General features: G+C 42.4%; 1 protein-coding gene across 5 annotated transcripts in view; it reads left to right on the top strand.

Moving 5' to 3' along the window:
- BCAS3 (BCAS3 microtubule associated cell migration factor) overlaps positions 1-16,622 on the top strand; it is a 1,147,652-nt gene that overhangs the window by 178,757 nt on the left and 952,273 nt on the right. For all 5 annotated transcript variants that reach the window (XM_075852996.1, XM_075852997.1, XM_075852998.1 and 2 more), the window contains exon 9: positions 16,233-16,309. In XM_075852996.1, coding sequence (XP_075709111.1) covers positions 16,233-16,309 — 77 coding nt within the window. The remainder of the gene's footprint in view (positions 1-16,232; positions 16,310-16,622) is intronic.

Genomic DNA, 16,622 nt, shown 5'->3' with positions numbered 1-16,622 from the left:
AAAATGGCCGATTTTACCGGCCGACACTCGGGCTCGGGAACGACCCGGTCGTGTGAATCCCGCCTTACTCCAGTATGGGGGCTGCCATTTTGTTTTTCATCTCTGTATGTGTCGATTAACGACACATACAGAGATGGAATACGGCAGCTACAGTGCATAGGAGTCAATGAACGTGAGCCGTTCCATTGACTTTGCTCTCTGGCCCTGTACTACGTAGACGCAGGTCAGAGTCACACAGCAGAGCAGCTGTTTGCAGGGAGATAGCAGGCGCCATCATGAAGACCAGCTGCACTGCAGGTAAGATGTGTGTCTCTGTCTGTCCCACTCTCTATCTCACAGACCCCCGCTCTCGTGACCCCCGACGGGCCCCCCCACCCGACGGCCCCCCCCCGATGCCCCCCCCCTAACGGACCCCCTTGTATGAAGGACACATGGGTGCAACTGTACTGGGAAAGCCCTGAACGATAAATCTCTAGTTGTGCTGAGACTGTTTGGGGATGTGACTAATGAACCTCTCAGTCTCAGCACAACTACAGAGATTTACCGTTCAGGGGTCTGGGAAAGCTGGGTGACCACCATTGCCCCTCCTACTGGAGTGTGAGAGGTTCATTAGTCACATCCCCAAACACACTCCAGTAGGAGGGGCAATGGTGGTCACCCAGCTTTCCCAGACCCCTGAACGATAAATCTCTCTAATTGTGCTGAGACTGAGAGGTTCATTAGTCACATTCCCAAACAGTCTCAGCACAACTAGAGAGATTTACCGTTCAGGGGTCTGGGAAAGCTGGGTGACCACCATTACACCTCCTACTGGAGTGTGAGAGGTTCATTAGTCACATCCCCAAACACACTCCAGTAGGAGTAATGGTGGTCACCCAGCTTTCCCAGACCCCTGAACGATAAATCTCTCTAGTTGTGCTGAGACTGAGAGGTTCATTAGTCACATTCCCAAACAGTCTCAGCACAACTAGAGAGATTTACCGTTCAGGGGTCTGGGAAAGCTGGGTGACCACCATTACCCCTCCTACTGGAGTGTGAGAGGTTCATTAGTCACATCCCCAAACACACTCCAGTAGGAGTAATGGTGGTCACCCAGCTTTCCCAGACCCCTGAACGATAAATCTCTCTAGTTGTGCTGAGACTGAGACGTTCATTAGTCACATCCCCAAACAGTCTCAGCACAGCTAGAGAGATTTACCGTTCAGGGGTCTGGGAAAGCTGGGTGACCACCATTACCCCTCCCACTGGAGTGTGAGAGGTTCATTAGTCACATCCCTAAACACTCCAGTAGGTCAGCTTTCCCAGACGCAGATATAACCAGGAAAGGGCTGGATGGACGGGCTGAGGGTGCACAGGGTTTTTGGTGACCCCCTCTGTCATGTGATCGGACCTAGGTTACCGGTTCTGATGCAGACGGGGTTCATGTGACTATAAATCTGTCTATAACAAGAGACAGTGCACTCAGGACAAGCCCTGCCCTCATGCCGTAGTTGTGTGGTTCTGTCTGCAGTGATGGTGGTGGGTGGCTCTGACACCCGCCTCCCCCGTCGGGTCATCTCAGGACAGAAGGGGTGTCCGGATTGGAGACACAGCGCCGCACCTGTCCTCAGGTTGTGTCTGGTATTGCAGTTCACCTCCATTGAAGTGAATAGGACAGAGCTGTAATACCACACACGACCTGAGGACAGGTGCGGCGCCATGTTTTCCTTGACGACCCCTTTAAGACTTTTCCCGTGTGTGTGTGGCAGAGCGGAGTGTGCACGGGTCCCGCTGATACTTCATATCCGCTTATCAGCTGTTTTGAAGAATCAGCGGCGAGCACCCCCCCCCCACACACACACAAATCCCCCAAACACGCAAAATCAAGTGTAATCAAGTGTTTTTTTGTGTGTTTTTTTGCACGTAAAATGTGCAAAAAAAAACATGTCAAATACACAGAGTGTAGTCATTCACTTCACTTTCATCATTCTAAGGCTGGGTTCACACGACTTATTTTCAGGCGTAAACGAGGCATTTTACGCCTCGATTTACGCCTGAAAAGACGGCTCCAATACGTCGGCAAACATCTGCCCATTCATTTGAATGGGTTTGCCGACGTACTGTGCCGGCGACCTGTAATTTTACGCGTCTCTGTCAAAAGACGGCGCGTAAAATAACAGCAGGACACTTCTTGGGACGTAATTTGAGCCGTTTTTCATTGAATTCAATGAAGAACAGCTCCAAATTACGTCCGTAATTGACGCCTCGCAAAACGCGAGTACGAGCAATTACGTCTGAAATGACGGAGCTGTTTTCTCCTGACGTAAATGCAGTAAGCGTGTGCACATACCCTAAGGGTATGTTCACACACAATGTTTTCAGCTGAAAAATCGGAAGCAGAACGCCTACAAGCATCTGCCAATTGGTTTCAATGGGAAATACGGCGTTCTGTTCCGACAGGGCGTTTTTTACGTGGTAGTTTTCCAAAAACGGCACGTAAAAAGACGCCCGACCAAAATGAAGTGCACATCACTTCTTGGGACGTTTTTGGAGCCGTTTTTCATTGACTTTATAGAAAAACAGCTCCAAAAACGGCCGTTAAAAAACGCGAGTTTGATTAAAAAATGGCTGAAAATCAGTGAGCGTGTGAACATATACTTAGGCTGGGTTCACACTACCTATTTTCAGACGTAAACGAGGCGTATTATGCCTCGTTTTACGCCTGAAAATAGGGCTCCAATACGTCGGCAAACATCTGCCCATTCATATGAATGGGTTTGCCGATGTACTGTGCAGACGACCTGTCATTTACGCTTCGTCGTTTGACAGCTGTCAAACGACGACGCGTAAAAATACAGCCTCGTCAAAAGAAGTGCAGGGCACTTCTTTCAGACGTAATTTGAGCCGTTCTTCATTGAACTCAATGAAGCACAGCTCAAAATTGACGGCTGTCAGAGAAGCCTCGCAAAATGCGAGGAGAAGCTTTTACGTCTGAAACGACGCAGCTGTTTTCTCCTGAAAACAGTCTGTCTTTTCAGACGTAAAAGACACTTATCGTGTGCACATACCCTTAGCCTTTTGGTGTGTCCTATAACTTCTTTCAGCTGCAGAATCAGACCCAATATGGCTGCCGGACACTGCTTAGCAATTTGAAGACACCTTTTCCTGGCTTGTGAGAGGGGGGGGGGGGGGTGAGGTTCCCTCCCACATTTACAGCAGCTGTGAGTTAGGTTGCTTTGCCTTATTCACCTTGCTGTAATTCTGGGAAGTGCTCCCCCTGGTGGCCAACATTGGAAAACATGTCACATTATTATTTAATTTTTAATACTTTCCACCATACGGAAAAAAATAAATAAATACAGCAAAAAACGTAAAAAATATAATAGAAATAAGTAACGACACTAAAAAAAAAAGGTTTAATTTGCGACACATTCCCTTTAAGGACACAGACTGTTTTTGCCTACTGGACCAGACCATTTTTTTCAAATCTGATGTGTCACTTTATATGGTAATAACTTTTTGGAATGCTTTTATTTTTCCAAGAGATTCTGAGATTGTTTTCTCGTGACACATTGTACTTTAAGTTAGTGGTAAAATTTGGTCAATACATTTAGTGTTTATTTGTGAAAACACCAAAATTTTGCGAAAAGTTTAAAAAAACTTGCATTTTTATCAATTTAAATGTATCTGCTTGTAAAACAGATAGTAATACCACACAAAATACTGTAGTTACTAGTTCACATATCCCATATGTCTACTTTATGTTGGCATTATTTTTTGAATATTCTTTAATTTTTTGAGGACGTTTTCTTAGAATTTTAGCAGCAATTTCTCACAATTTCAAGAAAATGTCAAATACCTTGTTTTTTGTTATGGACCAGTTCAGTTCTGAAGTGGCTTTGAGGGCCTTATATATTAGAAACCCCCTATAAATCACCCCATTTTAAAAACTGCACCCTTTAAAATATTCAAAACAGCATTTAGAAACTTTCTTACCCCTTTAGGCGTTTCACAGGAATTAAAGTGGAGGTGAAATTTACAAGTTCAATGTTTCATTTTTCAAAATTCATTTTTTTCTGCAACACAGAAGGTTTTACCAGAGAAGCACAACTCAATATTTATTGCCCAGATTCTGCAGTTTTTAGAAATATCCCACATGTGGCCCTAGTATTGTAATGGACTGAAGCACAGGCCTCAGAAGCAAAGGAGCACCTTGTGGATTTTGGGGCCTCCTTTTTATTAGAATATATTTTCGGCACCATGTCAGGTTGAAGAAGTCTTGTGGTGCCAAAACAATGGAAACACCCCCAAAAATACACCATTTAGCAAACTACACCCCCTTAAGGAATTTGTCAAGGGGTATAGTGAGCATTTTATCGCCACAGTTTTTTTTTTTTGCTGAATCTTTCCTGCCATGATTAAGAACGCAGACCGCGTTCGAAACGCGTAGGCTCGGGTATACACCCTGACTACTCCTACCTTGGGACTGCGTCTCCCTTCCGATTTTAAGGATTTCTCCAATAAATATGGGACGTGTTTTTCCCTTTTAACTATCATCAGCGCTGGATCACTCTTTTCTTCTATTTTGCTCCTTTAGATGGTCATCTGGGTTCTTTTGTGTCCTCTTGGATGAGTCGACAATGTGCTCTTGATGAAATTTTAGTATGCCACTCCTAGGAAGGTTCATGGCTGTTCCAAGTTTTCTCCATTTGTGGAGAATGGCTCTCACTGGAGTTCGCTGGAGTCCCAGACCCTTAGCAATGACTTTGTAACTCTTTCCAGACTGAAAGATTTCAATAACTTTGTTTCGCGTTTGTATTTGAATCTTTTTAGAAGATGTCAACATGTGCTGCGTTTTGAGACCTTCTAACTTTCTTCGCATTACCAGACAGGTTCTGTTTAAGTGATGCTTAGGTTCAACAGGTCTGGCAGTAATCATGCCTGAGTGTAGCTAGTAAAATTGAGCCCAATTATCAATTGAATTTGGTTTACTATTTTATTTTGTAGCTAAGGGGGCAATTACTATTTCACATAGGGCCAAGTAGATCTGAACAGCATCTTTTCTTTAATAAATAAAATAATAATTTAAAAATAGCAATTTATGCTTACTTGGGCTATCTTTGTCTAATATTAAAAGTAGTTTGATGATCTGAATCATTCATGTGTCAAAATTTGCAGAAATAGAAGAAATTGGTTATTTTTTATTTGCATTATTTTGCCCAGCTCTTTGCAGTACTGTTGTTTTCATTTTGCTAGGGCTTTCTGTGGGTGGGATTACCATGTAAATGACTATAGTTCTCATGATTCCTCTCCCCTGTCATAGATATTTACAAGGTGTATGGTAGTGCTGTAACTACGCACTGTCCACTTCTGAGAAGCAGTTCTGGTGCCAAGCATATGAAACACAATGTGATCGTTATTAGCTGGATCCTGCGTATGAGAGACATGCAGGAACCGCTCTCACCAGAGCCGTCAGTGCAGCTGACCTGACGGAATCAGCTTTGACGGAACTATACAGCTTCTATGTATACAGGATACATAGAAGCTGTATCTCAAAGTAAAAAACATTTTAATAAAAATAAATCTAAAAATTGTTTTAAAATCAGATAAAATATTGATTTATTATTAAAAAAAAAAAAATGTTGGTTTCAAAAGTGTACAGAGCCTTTAAGCATGATATTGTGGTATTTTCTGTTAAGGGATTCCCAACTTGCAGGGTAGTCTCAGATTGGCAGCTGATAGAAACACATGAATGTTAGACAGGAAACAGCAAAAAGAGGTAAAATCTCTGAACTAAACCAGAACATAGCCAGATTCGGAAATAGGAGCTTTAGACTGGTCTCAATATGTCAAACCAAAGTCGGAAAGAAAAACCAGAGATCAAATCAGAGGTTTATTTCAACGTTTGCCTTGGTAATGAGGCGCATCCATGGGCAGGACACAGAAAGCGGGCAACAGAGCAGGAACAAAGTGGCTGACAGATGACATATTATTTTGCTCAAGATACATAACTTGACTTGTACTAAATGTGCAAACACTGGCCCAGCTCCTTCGATTGCTCTTAGTGTATTTTTATACATCATGACAGTTGTTGGACCGTATTGACCAAAGTGCCAAGGCCTGAATACTGCCATTTCTGTGCTAGAATGATTCCAAAATATTGAAATCTTAAAAATAACATCAAGAACTTTGAATATAAGTAGTCTTCCATTTTTGGCCACTCCAAATATTTGGACAGAGTTCTTTTTAAAGGAAATGTATACATTCATGATATGTTCAATTATTAGCGATTGATTGAAGCTGTCATATTGTCAGAGGTTTCCCAGACTTAAATTGAATTAAGCTGTTTTTTATTTGATTTGCTATGATTTTTTTCCCTTATTTCTCCTTTTTTCAAGCAGAAATGTGACTTTGATTTTCTAACATATTGGTCAACAAGAGAAAATATGTTTTCTCATTTATGTCATGTTTCCTAGGTCTGTTTGTACAGTACTGTAAACATGTAACTCAAGAGCATGAAATTTGATAATAAGAGCAAAGTGGAGAAAGGAACGTCGTACTGTCTTTCATGTGGACTTTTTTGTTTTCCTCTACACAAAAATGATAGAATATATGCCAAAACTTGATAAATCCTATGTACTGTATGCATTTGTATGATTTGTATCCACTATGTTCAGTTAATTCCGGTTAATCAACAGTGTCTTTTCTAATTTGTCAATTCACCAGCATGTTAATAAAAGTAAATGATCAACATATGCACACAATTCATGCAAATGATACACATAGTTTTAGAAGTACAGTCCCATGTTAAATGTATCATTTGAACATGTTACCTCTCCCCACTTTTTTTATGAACTTTAAATGTGCATATAATAGACAGATAACACATGAAGCCTGTATATTCTCGGGTAGAGATGAGCGAACCGGGACAACCGAACCCGGTTTCGGTCCGAACATCAGGAAAAGTTCGGTTCGCAGCGAATCCGAACTTCACCGGGTTCGGCCGAACCCGTTTTGACCGAACCCGGTCAAAAATATTATACAAATCGGCAGCCACTTGTCTCTATCAATCACTGATAGAGAAAAGAGGCTGCTGATTAAAAATAAAATAAAAAGCATTTCATACGTACCCGGTCGTTGTCTTGGCGACGAGTCCCTCTTCTTCCTCCAGTCCGACCTTCTTTTCTGACGCGGCAGCCTTTGATTGGCTGCAGAGGCCTCTGCAGCCTGTGATTGGCTGCAGCGGTCACATGGGCTGTAACGTCATCCAGGAATGTCAGGCCGGATGTCGAGAGGGACGCATCACCAAGGCAACGGCCAGGAGACCGGACTGGAGGAAGCAGAAAGTTCTCGGTAAGTATGAACGTCTGTTTTTTTTTTACAGGTTACTCTATATTCTGATTGGAATTCACTGTCCAGGGTGCTGAAACAGTTACTGCCGATCAGTTAACTCTTTCAGCACCCTGGACAGTGACTATTTACTGACGTCGCCTAGCAACGCTGCCGTAATGACGGGTGCACACATGTAGCCACGCGTCATTATGGGGCCTCATGCACACGACCGTAAAAACATCCGTTATTATGGGTCGTAATTACGACCCGAAATAGCGGGCCCATAGACTTCTGTTAGCCACGGGTACCTTCCCGTTTTCTCACGGGAAGGTGCCCGTGCCGTTAAAAAGATAGAACATGTTCTATTTTTTTATTTTACGGGCCGTTCTCCTATACTTTATAATGGGAGCACGGCTCGGGAAAACGACCGGCTGCCCGTGGCCGGCCGTGCTCATCTCCTGAAATACTCTGTGCTGCCTTAAACTCTGTGGACAGGTCAGGATCCTGTTTCTTTTAAATGCTGCTGGGGAACCCGCTCAATCCACTATATAAGGCTGCGCTACAGTGCAGCATTTAAAAGAAACAGGATCCTGACCTGTCCACAGAGTTTAAGGCAGCACAGAGTATTTCAGGAGAGGAGCGTGCAGATTCAGTGCTGCTGTGAACTCTGCTCTTACCATTACGTAGCTCTCAGTCTGTTACCTCTCCTCCACTTCTGTCCTCAATAACACCTTCACATGATTGGCAAGTCACCGCAGCACAGAGTATTTCAGGAGATGAGCGTGCGGATCTTGTGCGGGGTGGTGACTTGCCAATCATGTGAAGGTGTTATTGAGGACAGGAGTGGAGGAGAGGTAACAGACTGAGCTACGTAATGGTAAGAGCAGAGTTCACAGCAGCACAGAGTATTTCAGGAGAGGAGCGTGCAGATTCTGTGCTGCTGTGAACTCTGCTCTTACCATTACGTAGCTCTCAGTCTGTTACCTCTCCTCCACTTCTGTCCTCAATAACACCTTCACATGATTGGCAAGTCACCGCAGCACAGAGTATTTCAGGAGATGAGCGTGCGGATCTTGTGCGGGGTAGTGACTTGCCAATCATGTGAAGGTGTTATTGAGGACAGGAGTGGAGGAGAGGTAACAGACTGAGAGCTACGTAATGGTAAGAGCAGAGTTCACAGCAGCACAGAATCTGCACGCTCCTCTCCTGAAATACTCTGTGCTGCTGTGAACTCTGCTCTTACCATTACGTAGCTCAGTCTGTTACCTCTCCTCCACTCCTGTCCTCAATAACACCTTCACATGATTGGCAAGTCACCACCCCGCACAAGATCCGCACGCTCATCTCCTGAAATACTCTGTGCTGCGGTGACTTGCCAATCATGTGAAGGTGTTATTGAGGACAGAAGTGGAGGAGAGGTAACAGACTGAGAGCTACGTAATGGTAAGAGCAGAGTTCACAGCAGCACAGAATCTGCACGCTCCTCTCCTGAAATACTCTGTGCTGCCTTAAACTCTGTGGACAGGTCAGGATCCTGTTTCTTTTAAATGCTGCACTGTAGCGCAGCCTTATATAGTGGATCGAGCGGGTTCCCCAGCAGCATTTAAAAGAAACAGGATCCTGACCTGTCCACAGAGTTTAAGGCAGCACAGAGTATTTCAGGAGAGGAGCGTGTAATTGGCTGCAGAGGCCGCTGCAGCCTGTGATTGGCTGCAGAGGCGGTCACGTGGGATGAAGCGTCATCCCTGGAGGCCGGCCTTCTGACGTCATCCTGACGTGCGTGACCGCCACTACAGCCTGTGATTGGCTGCAGCGGCGACATGGATGAAACGTCATCGCTGGGGGCCGGACAGGAGGAATGTAAGTATGAACGTATTTTTTTATTTTTTATTACATTAAAATTGTATTTTCCGTGCGCCGAGCATGTACTGTCAAGGTTGCTGAAAGAGTTAGTGCAGCCCATTAACTCTTTCAGCACCATGCTCGACGCACGGAAATTACAGGTTCGGTCAGAACTAGTTCGGTCCGAATCAAACTTTTTCGTGAAATTCGGCGAACTAGCCGAACCGAACTTTTCATAAGTTCGCTCATCTCTATTCTCGGGTATGTGCACCCTTTTATGTGAAATTGTTCAATATAGACGGCATTGTTAAGGCAACACTAAATGTCGAAAATACACACAAGACTTCCTGCAGTTTTTCCCTTCGTATTATCAGATCCTTTGCAATCAATGCTGTGAGATAACATATATTCACTATATATTGCAAAAAGTTGAAAAAAATCAAGCACACAGAAACCCCAGTCAACTGTAACCACGAAAACACAAGTGTTGAAGCGCATGGTGCAAGAACTGTGCATCGGGAGCTTCATGAAATGGGTTTCCATGATCAAGCAGCTGCACACAAGCCTAAGTGCAATGCCAAGTGTCGGCTGGCGTATTGTAAAGCACGCCACCACTTGACTCTGAGTGTTCTATAGAGTGATGAATCATCTGATGGAACAATCTGGTTTTGGTGGATGCCAAGCGAACAGCATGTAAAGGCATTTCAGACAATTGTTTGTTTCAACTTTGTGGGAACAGTTTGGGGAATGCCCTTTTCTGTTCCAGCATGACTGTGCCCCAGTGCACAAAGTAAGGTCCATATAGATTTTGGAATAGAAGGTTTGGTGTGGAAGAACTCAAGTGGCCTGAGCAGAGCCCTGACGTCAACCCCATCAGACATCTTTGGGATGAATTGGAATGCCAATTGCTAGCCTACATCAGTGTCTGACCTCACAAATGTACTTTTGTCTGAATGGGCAGAAATTCCCGCAGACACACTGTAGAATCTTGTCAAAACCGCTCCCCGAAGAGTGGAGGCTGTTATAGCCACAAAAGGAGGACTCCTATTAACGCCCGTGGTTTTGGAATAAGATGTGCCACAAGCTCATATAGGGTATATGATAGTCAGGTGTCCACATACTTTTGCCACATAGTTTATATTTGAAGAATTCTTTCATATGTGGCAAAGAAGATCACCCACTCCCCCTTCTTACAAATTTGTGTCTAACTGTAAGCAATTTGCTGCAAAAGCCTTACGCCATGCTTCTTTTTAAATTGGCGGTTAGGAATGCTAAGCTCCACACCCTCAGCAGTCTTTAAAGTGTAGCTAAAGGTTTGACATGTCCTTCATGTCAGAAGTTTGGATTAGTAGGGGTCCGGGCACTGAGAACCCCACAAATCGCTAGAACAAAACAGCAGCTGAAGTGCTCGTGTAAGAGCTCAGCTGCTTCGTGTCTTGTTCGGCTTTTTCCGGAAAGCCGATGTATCAGAGTACGGGCTCATAGACTTTCCGGAAATAGCCAAACAGACACGAATCGGCTGAGCGCTCACACGAGCACTTCAGCTGCTTCATTCTAGCGATTGGTGGGGGTCCCAGTGCTCGGACCCCTACCAATCCAAACTTCTGACATGTCAGAAGTTTGTCAAACATTTAGCTGCACTTTAACCCAAAATACAAGCTACTTTAAAGATTGATTTCTTTGATTGCGTTTCCCAAACTTATGTTATCAACGTATGGACCGTGAAAATTCAACCACTGAGGAAATGCCGCGGCCCAGGTGCTGTGTCTGTTTGGGTCTAAGCTACAATACCAGAGACCACACCTGAATGAACGCAAAACTGGTGGTGTGCCTGGGAAAAAATGTAACAATTGCACACTGATGAAAAAATGTTTTGTTTCTATCATGACTGGGCTAAAAGACAAACCAAAAAAAGTTCTAATTTTATTTCATTAAAAGCTTTCTTTGTTCAGTATCAGCATGCATAATCTTGCCATTCTCAAATCATGCCAATTGTAGCAAAAATCATAATGATCCGTCAGAGAAATCTACTAGATGCACAAATATGCAGAGGTTGTTCTGACAACCAGTGCTCCTTGACCTAACAGACAGTACTGCAAAGAATAGCTACTTCATTTTTAATTTTTTTATTTTGTGGTTGTATTTCAGTTAGCGTCCTCTAGTCACATATCTATATGTTAGTCCTATGTTATAGTGGTGCAGACTCACTTTAAAAATGGCTGTAAATAAATAGCTGATAAATAGAAATCCACAAGAAAATTGACCGAATGGAGAAAATGTCCAAAAACGTCCCAAGAAGTGACAGGCACTTCTTTTTCGCGGCTGTCCCTTTAGGCGGCCGTTTTTAAAAAAAACAAAAACGGCCCATCGGAACAGAAAGCCGTTTTACCCATTGCAATCAATGGACAGATGTTTGGAGGCATTCTGCTTCCGATTTTTCTGACGTTTTTCGGACGTTTACGGCCATGAAAAACGTCCGAAAATGGCCTGTGTGAACATACCCTTATAGCAAATTAGGTATGAGCTGTTTACAAATTTACCGCATTAATGACAGGACGCCTTTCCACCACTGCAGAGATGTGTAACAACATTATGACTTTGCAGCAAGTAGGAAATGACAAAGGAAATGGAGACAGAGGGTTTGATTCATCAAGCTCCATATCGTGGGAGTTACTGCCGGAACAGTCACATTAACTGAACTTGATCAATCCCTCCCTGGAGAATGATAAAACCATGAGGACAGCATTTTCTCTCCTACTCTGAGAGCCATCAGAGATCTAAATTTGTCAACATGATAACTGCCAGATTGTTCCATTGTGTTAAACCGGAAACATCAGACAAAATGCACAAACACCTAATATGAAAATATATTCTTTTACATTTATTTCATGCATTTTTTCTGATATGCATCAAACCTATAATTTTGTATATTTTATCTCCAGAGTGTAGAGAGTTGTATAATTTCACTCCATATATCTATATCTAACTTTCTGCCGTATTTGTAATACATTTACATTGGCTCAACTGCTGCAGGAGAAATGCAGTTATTTTTTGGTTTTTGGTTTTAATTTTTTTTTTTATTATTATTTATTGTCAACATAGTGTTTTACAGGACGAGTTGTAGTTTTTAACAGCACCATTTAATGTAACATATAATATTCCTGGAAACTGCAAAAAAAATTATTTGTGCGGTAGACTGGGAAGAAAACTTAGATTCCTCCAGTTTTTCTTTTACAGCATTCACTATAAAGTAAGAATAACATGTAACTTTATTCTTTGGTGATACCAAATTGATATTGTTTTTTTAATAATAAACTACATTTACAAGAAAAAAATTATTTGTTATATAAATATTTGTTTTGTCATCATATTCTGGGACCCATAACTTTTTTCTTTTTCTTTTGATGGAGCAGTGTGAGGACTTTTTGCTGGGCGAGCTGTAGTTTTTATTGGTACCATTTTGGGTTGCATGCAACTTTTTGATCAGATTTTAGTCTATTTTATTTGGAAGGTAAATTGACCAAAAAAAGAGCAATTCTGGCTTTTCTATTTTTTTTTTTTACAGCATTCACTGGGCGGGTTAAATAATAGTTTGGACTTTTACGGATGCGGCAAAACCAAATATGTTTATCCTTTTTAATGGGAAAAGATTTTTTTTATTTTTAAATAGTTTTTGTATATAAAAAAAATTATAATTGGACACGCTACCGTTCAAAAGTTTGGGGTCACCTAGACAATTTTGTGTTTTCCATGAAAACTCACACTTATATTTATCAAATGAGTTGCAAAATGACTAGAAAATATAGTCAAGACATTAACAAGGTTAGAAATAATGATTTTTATTTGAAATAATAATTTTCTCCTTCAAACTTTGGTTTCGTCAAAGAATGCTCCATTTGCAGCAATTACAGCATTGCAGACCTTTGGCATTCTAGCTGTTAATTTGCTGAGGTAATCGGGAGAAATTTCACCCCATTGCTTCCAGAAGCCCCTCCCACAAGTTGGATTGGCTTGATGGGCACTTCTTGCGTACCATACGGTCAAGCTGCTCCCACAACAGCTCTATGGGGTTGAGATCTGGTGACTGCGCTGGCCACTCCATTACAGATAGAATACCAGCTGCCTGCTTCTTCCCTAAATAGTTCTTGCATAATTTGGAGGTGTGCTTTGGGTCATTGTCCTGTTGTAGGATGAAATTTGCTCCAATCAAGCGCTGTCCACAGGGTATGGCATGGCGTTGCAAAATGGAGTGATAGCCTTCCTTATTCAAAATCCCTTTTACCTTGCACAAATCTCCCACTTTACCAGCACCAAAGCAACCCCAGACCATCACATTACCTCCACCATGCTTGACAGATCTATAACCCAATAAAACCTACAAGTCATCCCACAAAAAATAAGCCCTCATACAGCTACACCGATAAAAAAAAATATAAATGTTATGGCTCTTGAATTTGACAACACAAAAATAAATAATAAAAATAAATATATTTTTAGGCCTCATTCACACGGCAGGGTTTCCCGGCCGGGTGCCGGCCGTTCATAAATCGGCCGGCACCCGGCTGCATTAGGAATAATAGACCCCTAATGGGGCTATTCACACGACCGATTTTTTGACGGCCGGGAAAACCGGCCGTCAAAAAATAGGACATGCTCTATCTTCGGCCGGGTACCCGGCCACCCGGCTCCCATAGAAGTCTATGGGGCCGGGTAATACACGGCCATCACCGGGATGTGTCCCGAGTGATGGCCGGGTTTTCCGGCGCTTGCGCTCTATTTCCTCCTCCTCACATCGCAGAGTGCATGTGAGGAGGAGGAGTTGATGCCATTCGGACGAATGGCATCGCTGAACACTGTGTGGCAGGGCCAGGGTGTACAGCAGGTGGAAGGGAGCGCTGCGCTGGCTCCCTTCCCCTGCTTGTTTTAAAAGCGCCCTGGCCCGGCGACACCTTCGATGGCGCCGCTAGCAGCTGCTGCTGCTGCGGCTGCTACTACTGTAGCGACGCCACTATAGCAGCGCGGGGAGGTATCTCCCCGCTCTGCTATGTGCTAGCCGCACTTTAGCTCCTTGAAGGAACGGAATCCCCGTGTTTTCGGGGATTCCGCTCCTGGACAGAGCGCTTGATGTCTCTGTCCATATCTGGGCAGCGACATCAGGGGAAACTCCTGAAGTGGAATTCCCAAACACATGGGAATTCCCCTTCAGGAGTTGCCGCTGATGTCACTGTCCAGATCTGCCCGGCCCGGCACGGATGCAAAACTTAATGCAAACCGGCCGGGCAAAATGGCCGATTTTACCGGCCTACACTCGGGCTCGGGAACGACCCGGTCGTGTGAATCCCGCCTTACTGTGCAAAAGTAACATCCAAGAAATATATATACTATCTATCTATCTATCTATCTATCTATCTATCTATCTATCTATCTATCTATCTATCTATCTATCTATCTATCTATCTATCTATCTATCTATCTATCTATCGATATAGACATACATAATATGCTGTAATCGTACTGACCTAGAGAATAGAGTAAGGCTGGGTTCACACAACCTATTTTCAGATGTAATGGAGGCGTTTTACGCCTCGAATTACGTCTGAAAAAACGGCTCCAATACGTCGGCAAACATCTGCCCATTACTTTCAATGGGCTTTACGATGTACTGTGCCGACGACCTGTCATTTTACGCGTCGCTGTCAAAAGACGGAGTGTAAAATTACAGCCTCGTCAAAAGAAGTGTAGGACACTTCTTGGGACGTAATTGGAGCCGTTTTTCATTGACTCCAATGAAGAACAGCTCCAAATTATGGCCGTAAAAGACGCAGCGAAAAACGCGAGTAGATGCAATTACGTCCGAAATTCAGGAGCTGTTTTCTCCTGAAAACAGCTCCGTAATTTCAGTTATCGTGTGCACATACCCTTATGTTGTTTATACCGCACAATAAACTGTGTAAATTTAAAATGAAATAAAGAATAGCGTAATTGCTGTTTTTATACCATTCCACCCACAAAAAATGTAATAAAAGTTAATAAATAACTTATATGTATCATAAAATAACACCATTAAAAAAATATATAACTTGTCCAGCAACAAACTAGCCCTCCCACGGCTATGTCAACGAAAAAAAAAAAGTAATGGCCTCTTCGATTACGAGGTTGAAACAACAGAAAAAAATGCTTGGTCAATAAGGCACAAAATAGACTGGTCACTAAACGGTTAAATCAGATAAAAAATAAAAAAAAAGTTTGTCTTTTTTTCCCCCAGAAACAACACAACTGTCTATGGGCTGTATCTGGTATGGCAGATCATCCCCAGTTCACTTGGGGGGCTGTGTCTGGGGGGGGATTTTTTTTTTTTTTTTTTCCTCATACAATTTATTTCTGAAAAAATCTGATATCACATAAAAGTTATGGCCACATTGAAGATTTTCTGATGACTTTAGATATTAAAACTATAACATTTGCATGGCAACATTAAAGGGATTTTCTAGCATTAAAAAAAAATATATGTATTTATTATATTATATTATGGAATTGTGTTTAGGATCCTGGTCTCGTTGTAGTAGTGTAGTGAAGAGCGCAGCGTCTTTTGCTCTGGAGGACATGTCCTGTCCTGAATTCCACTAACAACCCATTGATTTGAGGTGGTGCTGAAGGGAAGATTTCCCTACAGATTAGAGCTGATCGCTGGGGGGTTTAGCAGGGGCACACTTTGTGATCAGCTCCTGAACTATTCTAAGGGTGCATTCACACACAGCAATTTTTTTTATGGAAAATTTCTGCAACTGAAAATTTGTTCCATTCATGTGAATGGGGCTTGCAGTAGCCCATGCACCTGCTGCAGGAACAACCACATTCAGATAGATGTATGGAACAGATTTTCAGTCACAGACATTTTTTGCAACAAATCTGCAGGATGTGAATTTAGCCTAACAAGTAGGGATTTCCCAAAGCAGAAACCCCCTTTAAGCAGCATCCTTTCAGGCTGTCATCATATCCATATTTTTGCATTCTGTGCTTTGACATAAAGCATTTTTGTTTTGCTATTATTTTTTAACATGTCTGACTTTCTTTTACAGTGTTCTTGTGGTGGTGCTACAGGAAAAAATTGCTGCTTTTGATAGCTGCACATTCACCAAGAAGTTTTTTGTGACAAGTAAGTATGCAGGGTCGTTACCTTTGCCAGATAGCATTATAGGGTTTATACTGCTTTGTAAAAATTGTGGATTAAATTATTCCCTGAATTTTAAGCAACATTTTCCCTTTTCTTAATAATTGTAGATTATCTAGGAGTCCATTCTTTTCTTTTCAATAGTCTTCTGCTTCAATGTATAACTTTATTTATTATACTTTGTTTTATTATGCCATGTTTTTAATATCAGCATATTGTTTACAGTATCATTTCTGCAATAAATGTGATCTAGAATCAACAGCGTAAAAGACATTATTAGAAATACTATACCCACTTC

This window comes from Rhinoderma darwinii, chromosome 2 (genome assembly GCF_050947455.1).
Source record: "Rhinoderma darwinii isolate aRhiDar2 chromosome 2, aRhiDar2.hap1, whole genome shotgun sequence".
In the NCBI taxonomy this organism is placed as follows: domain Eukaryota; kingdom Metazoa; phylum Chordata; class Amphibia; order Anura; family Rhinodermatidae; genus Rhinoderma; species Rhinoderma darwinii.
The sequence above is the reverse complement of the archived record's forward strand: the minus strand, read 5'-3'. Positions and strand labels throughout refer to the sequence as shown.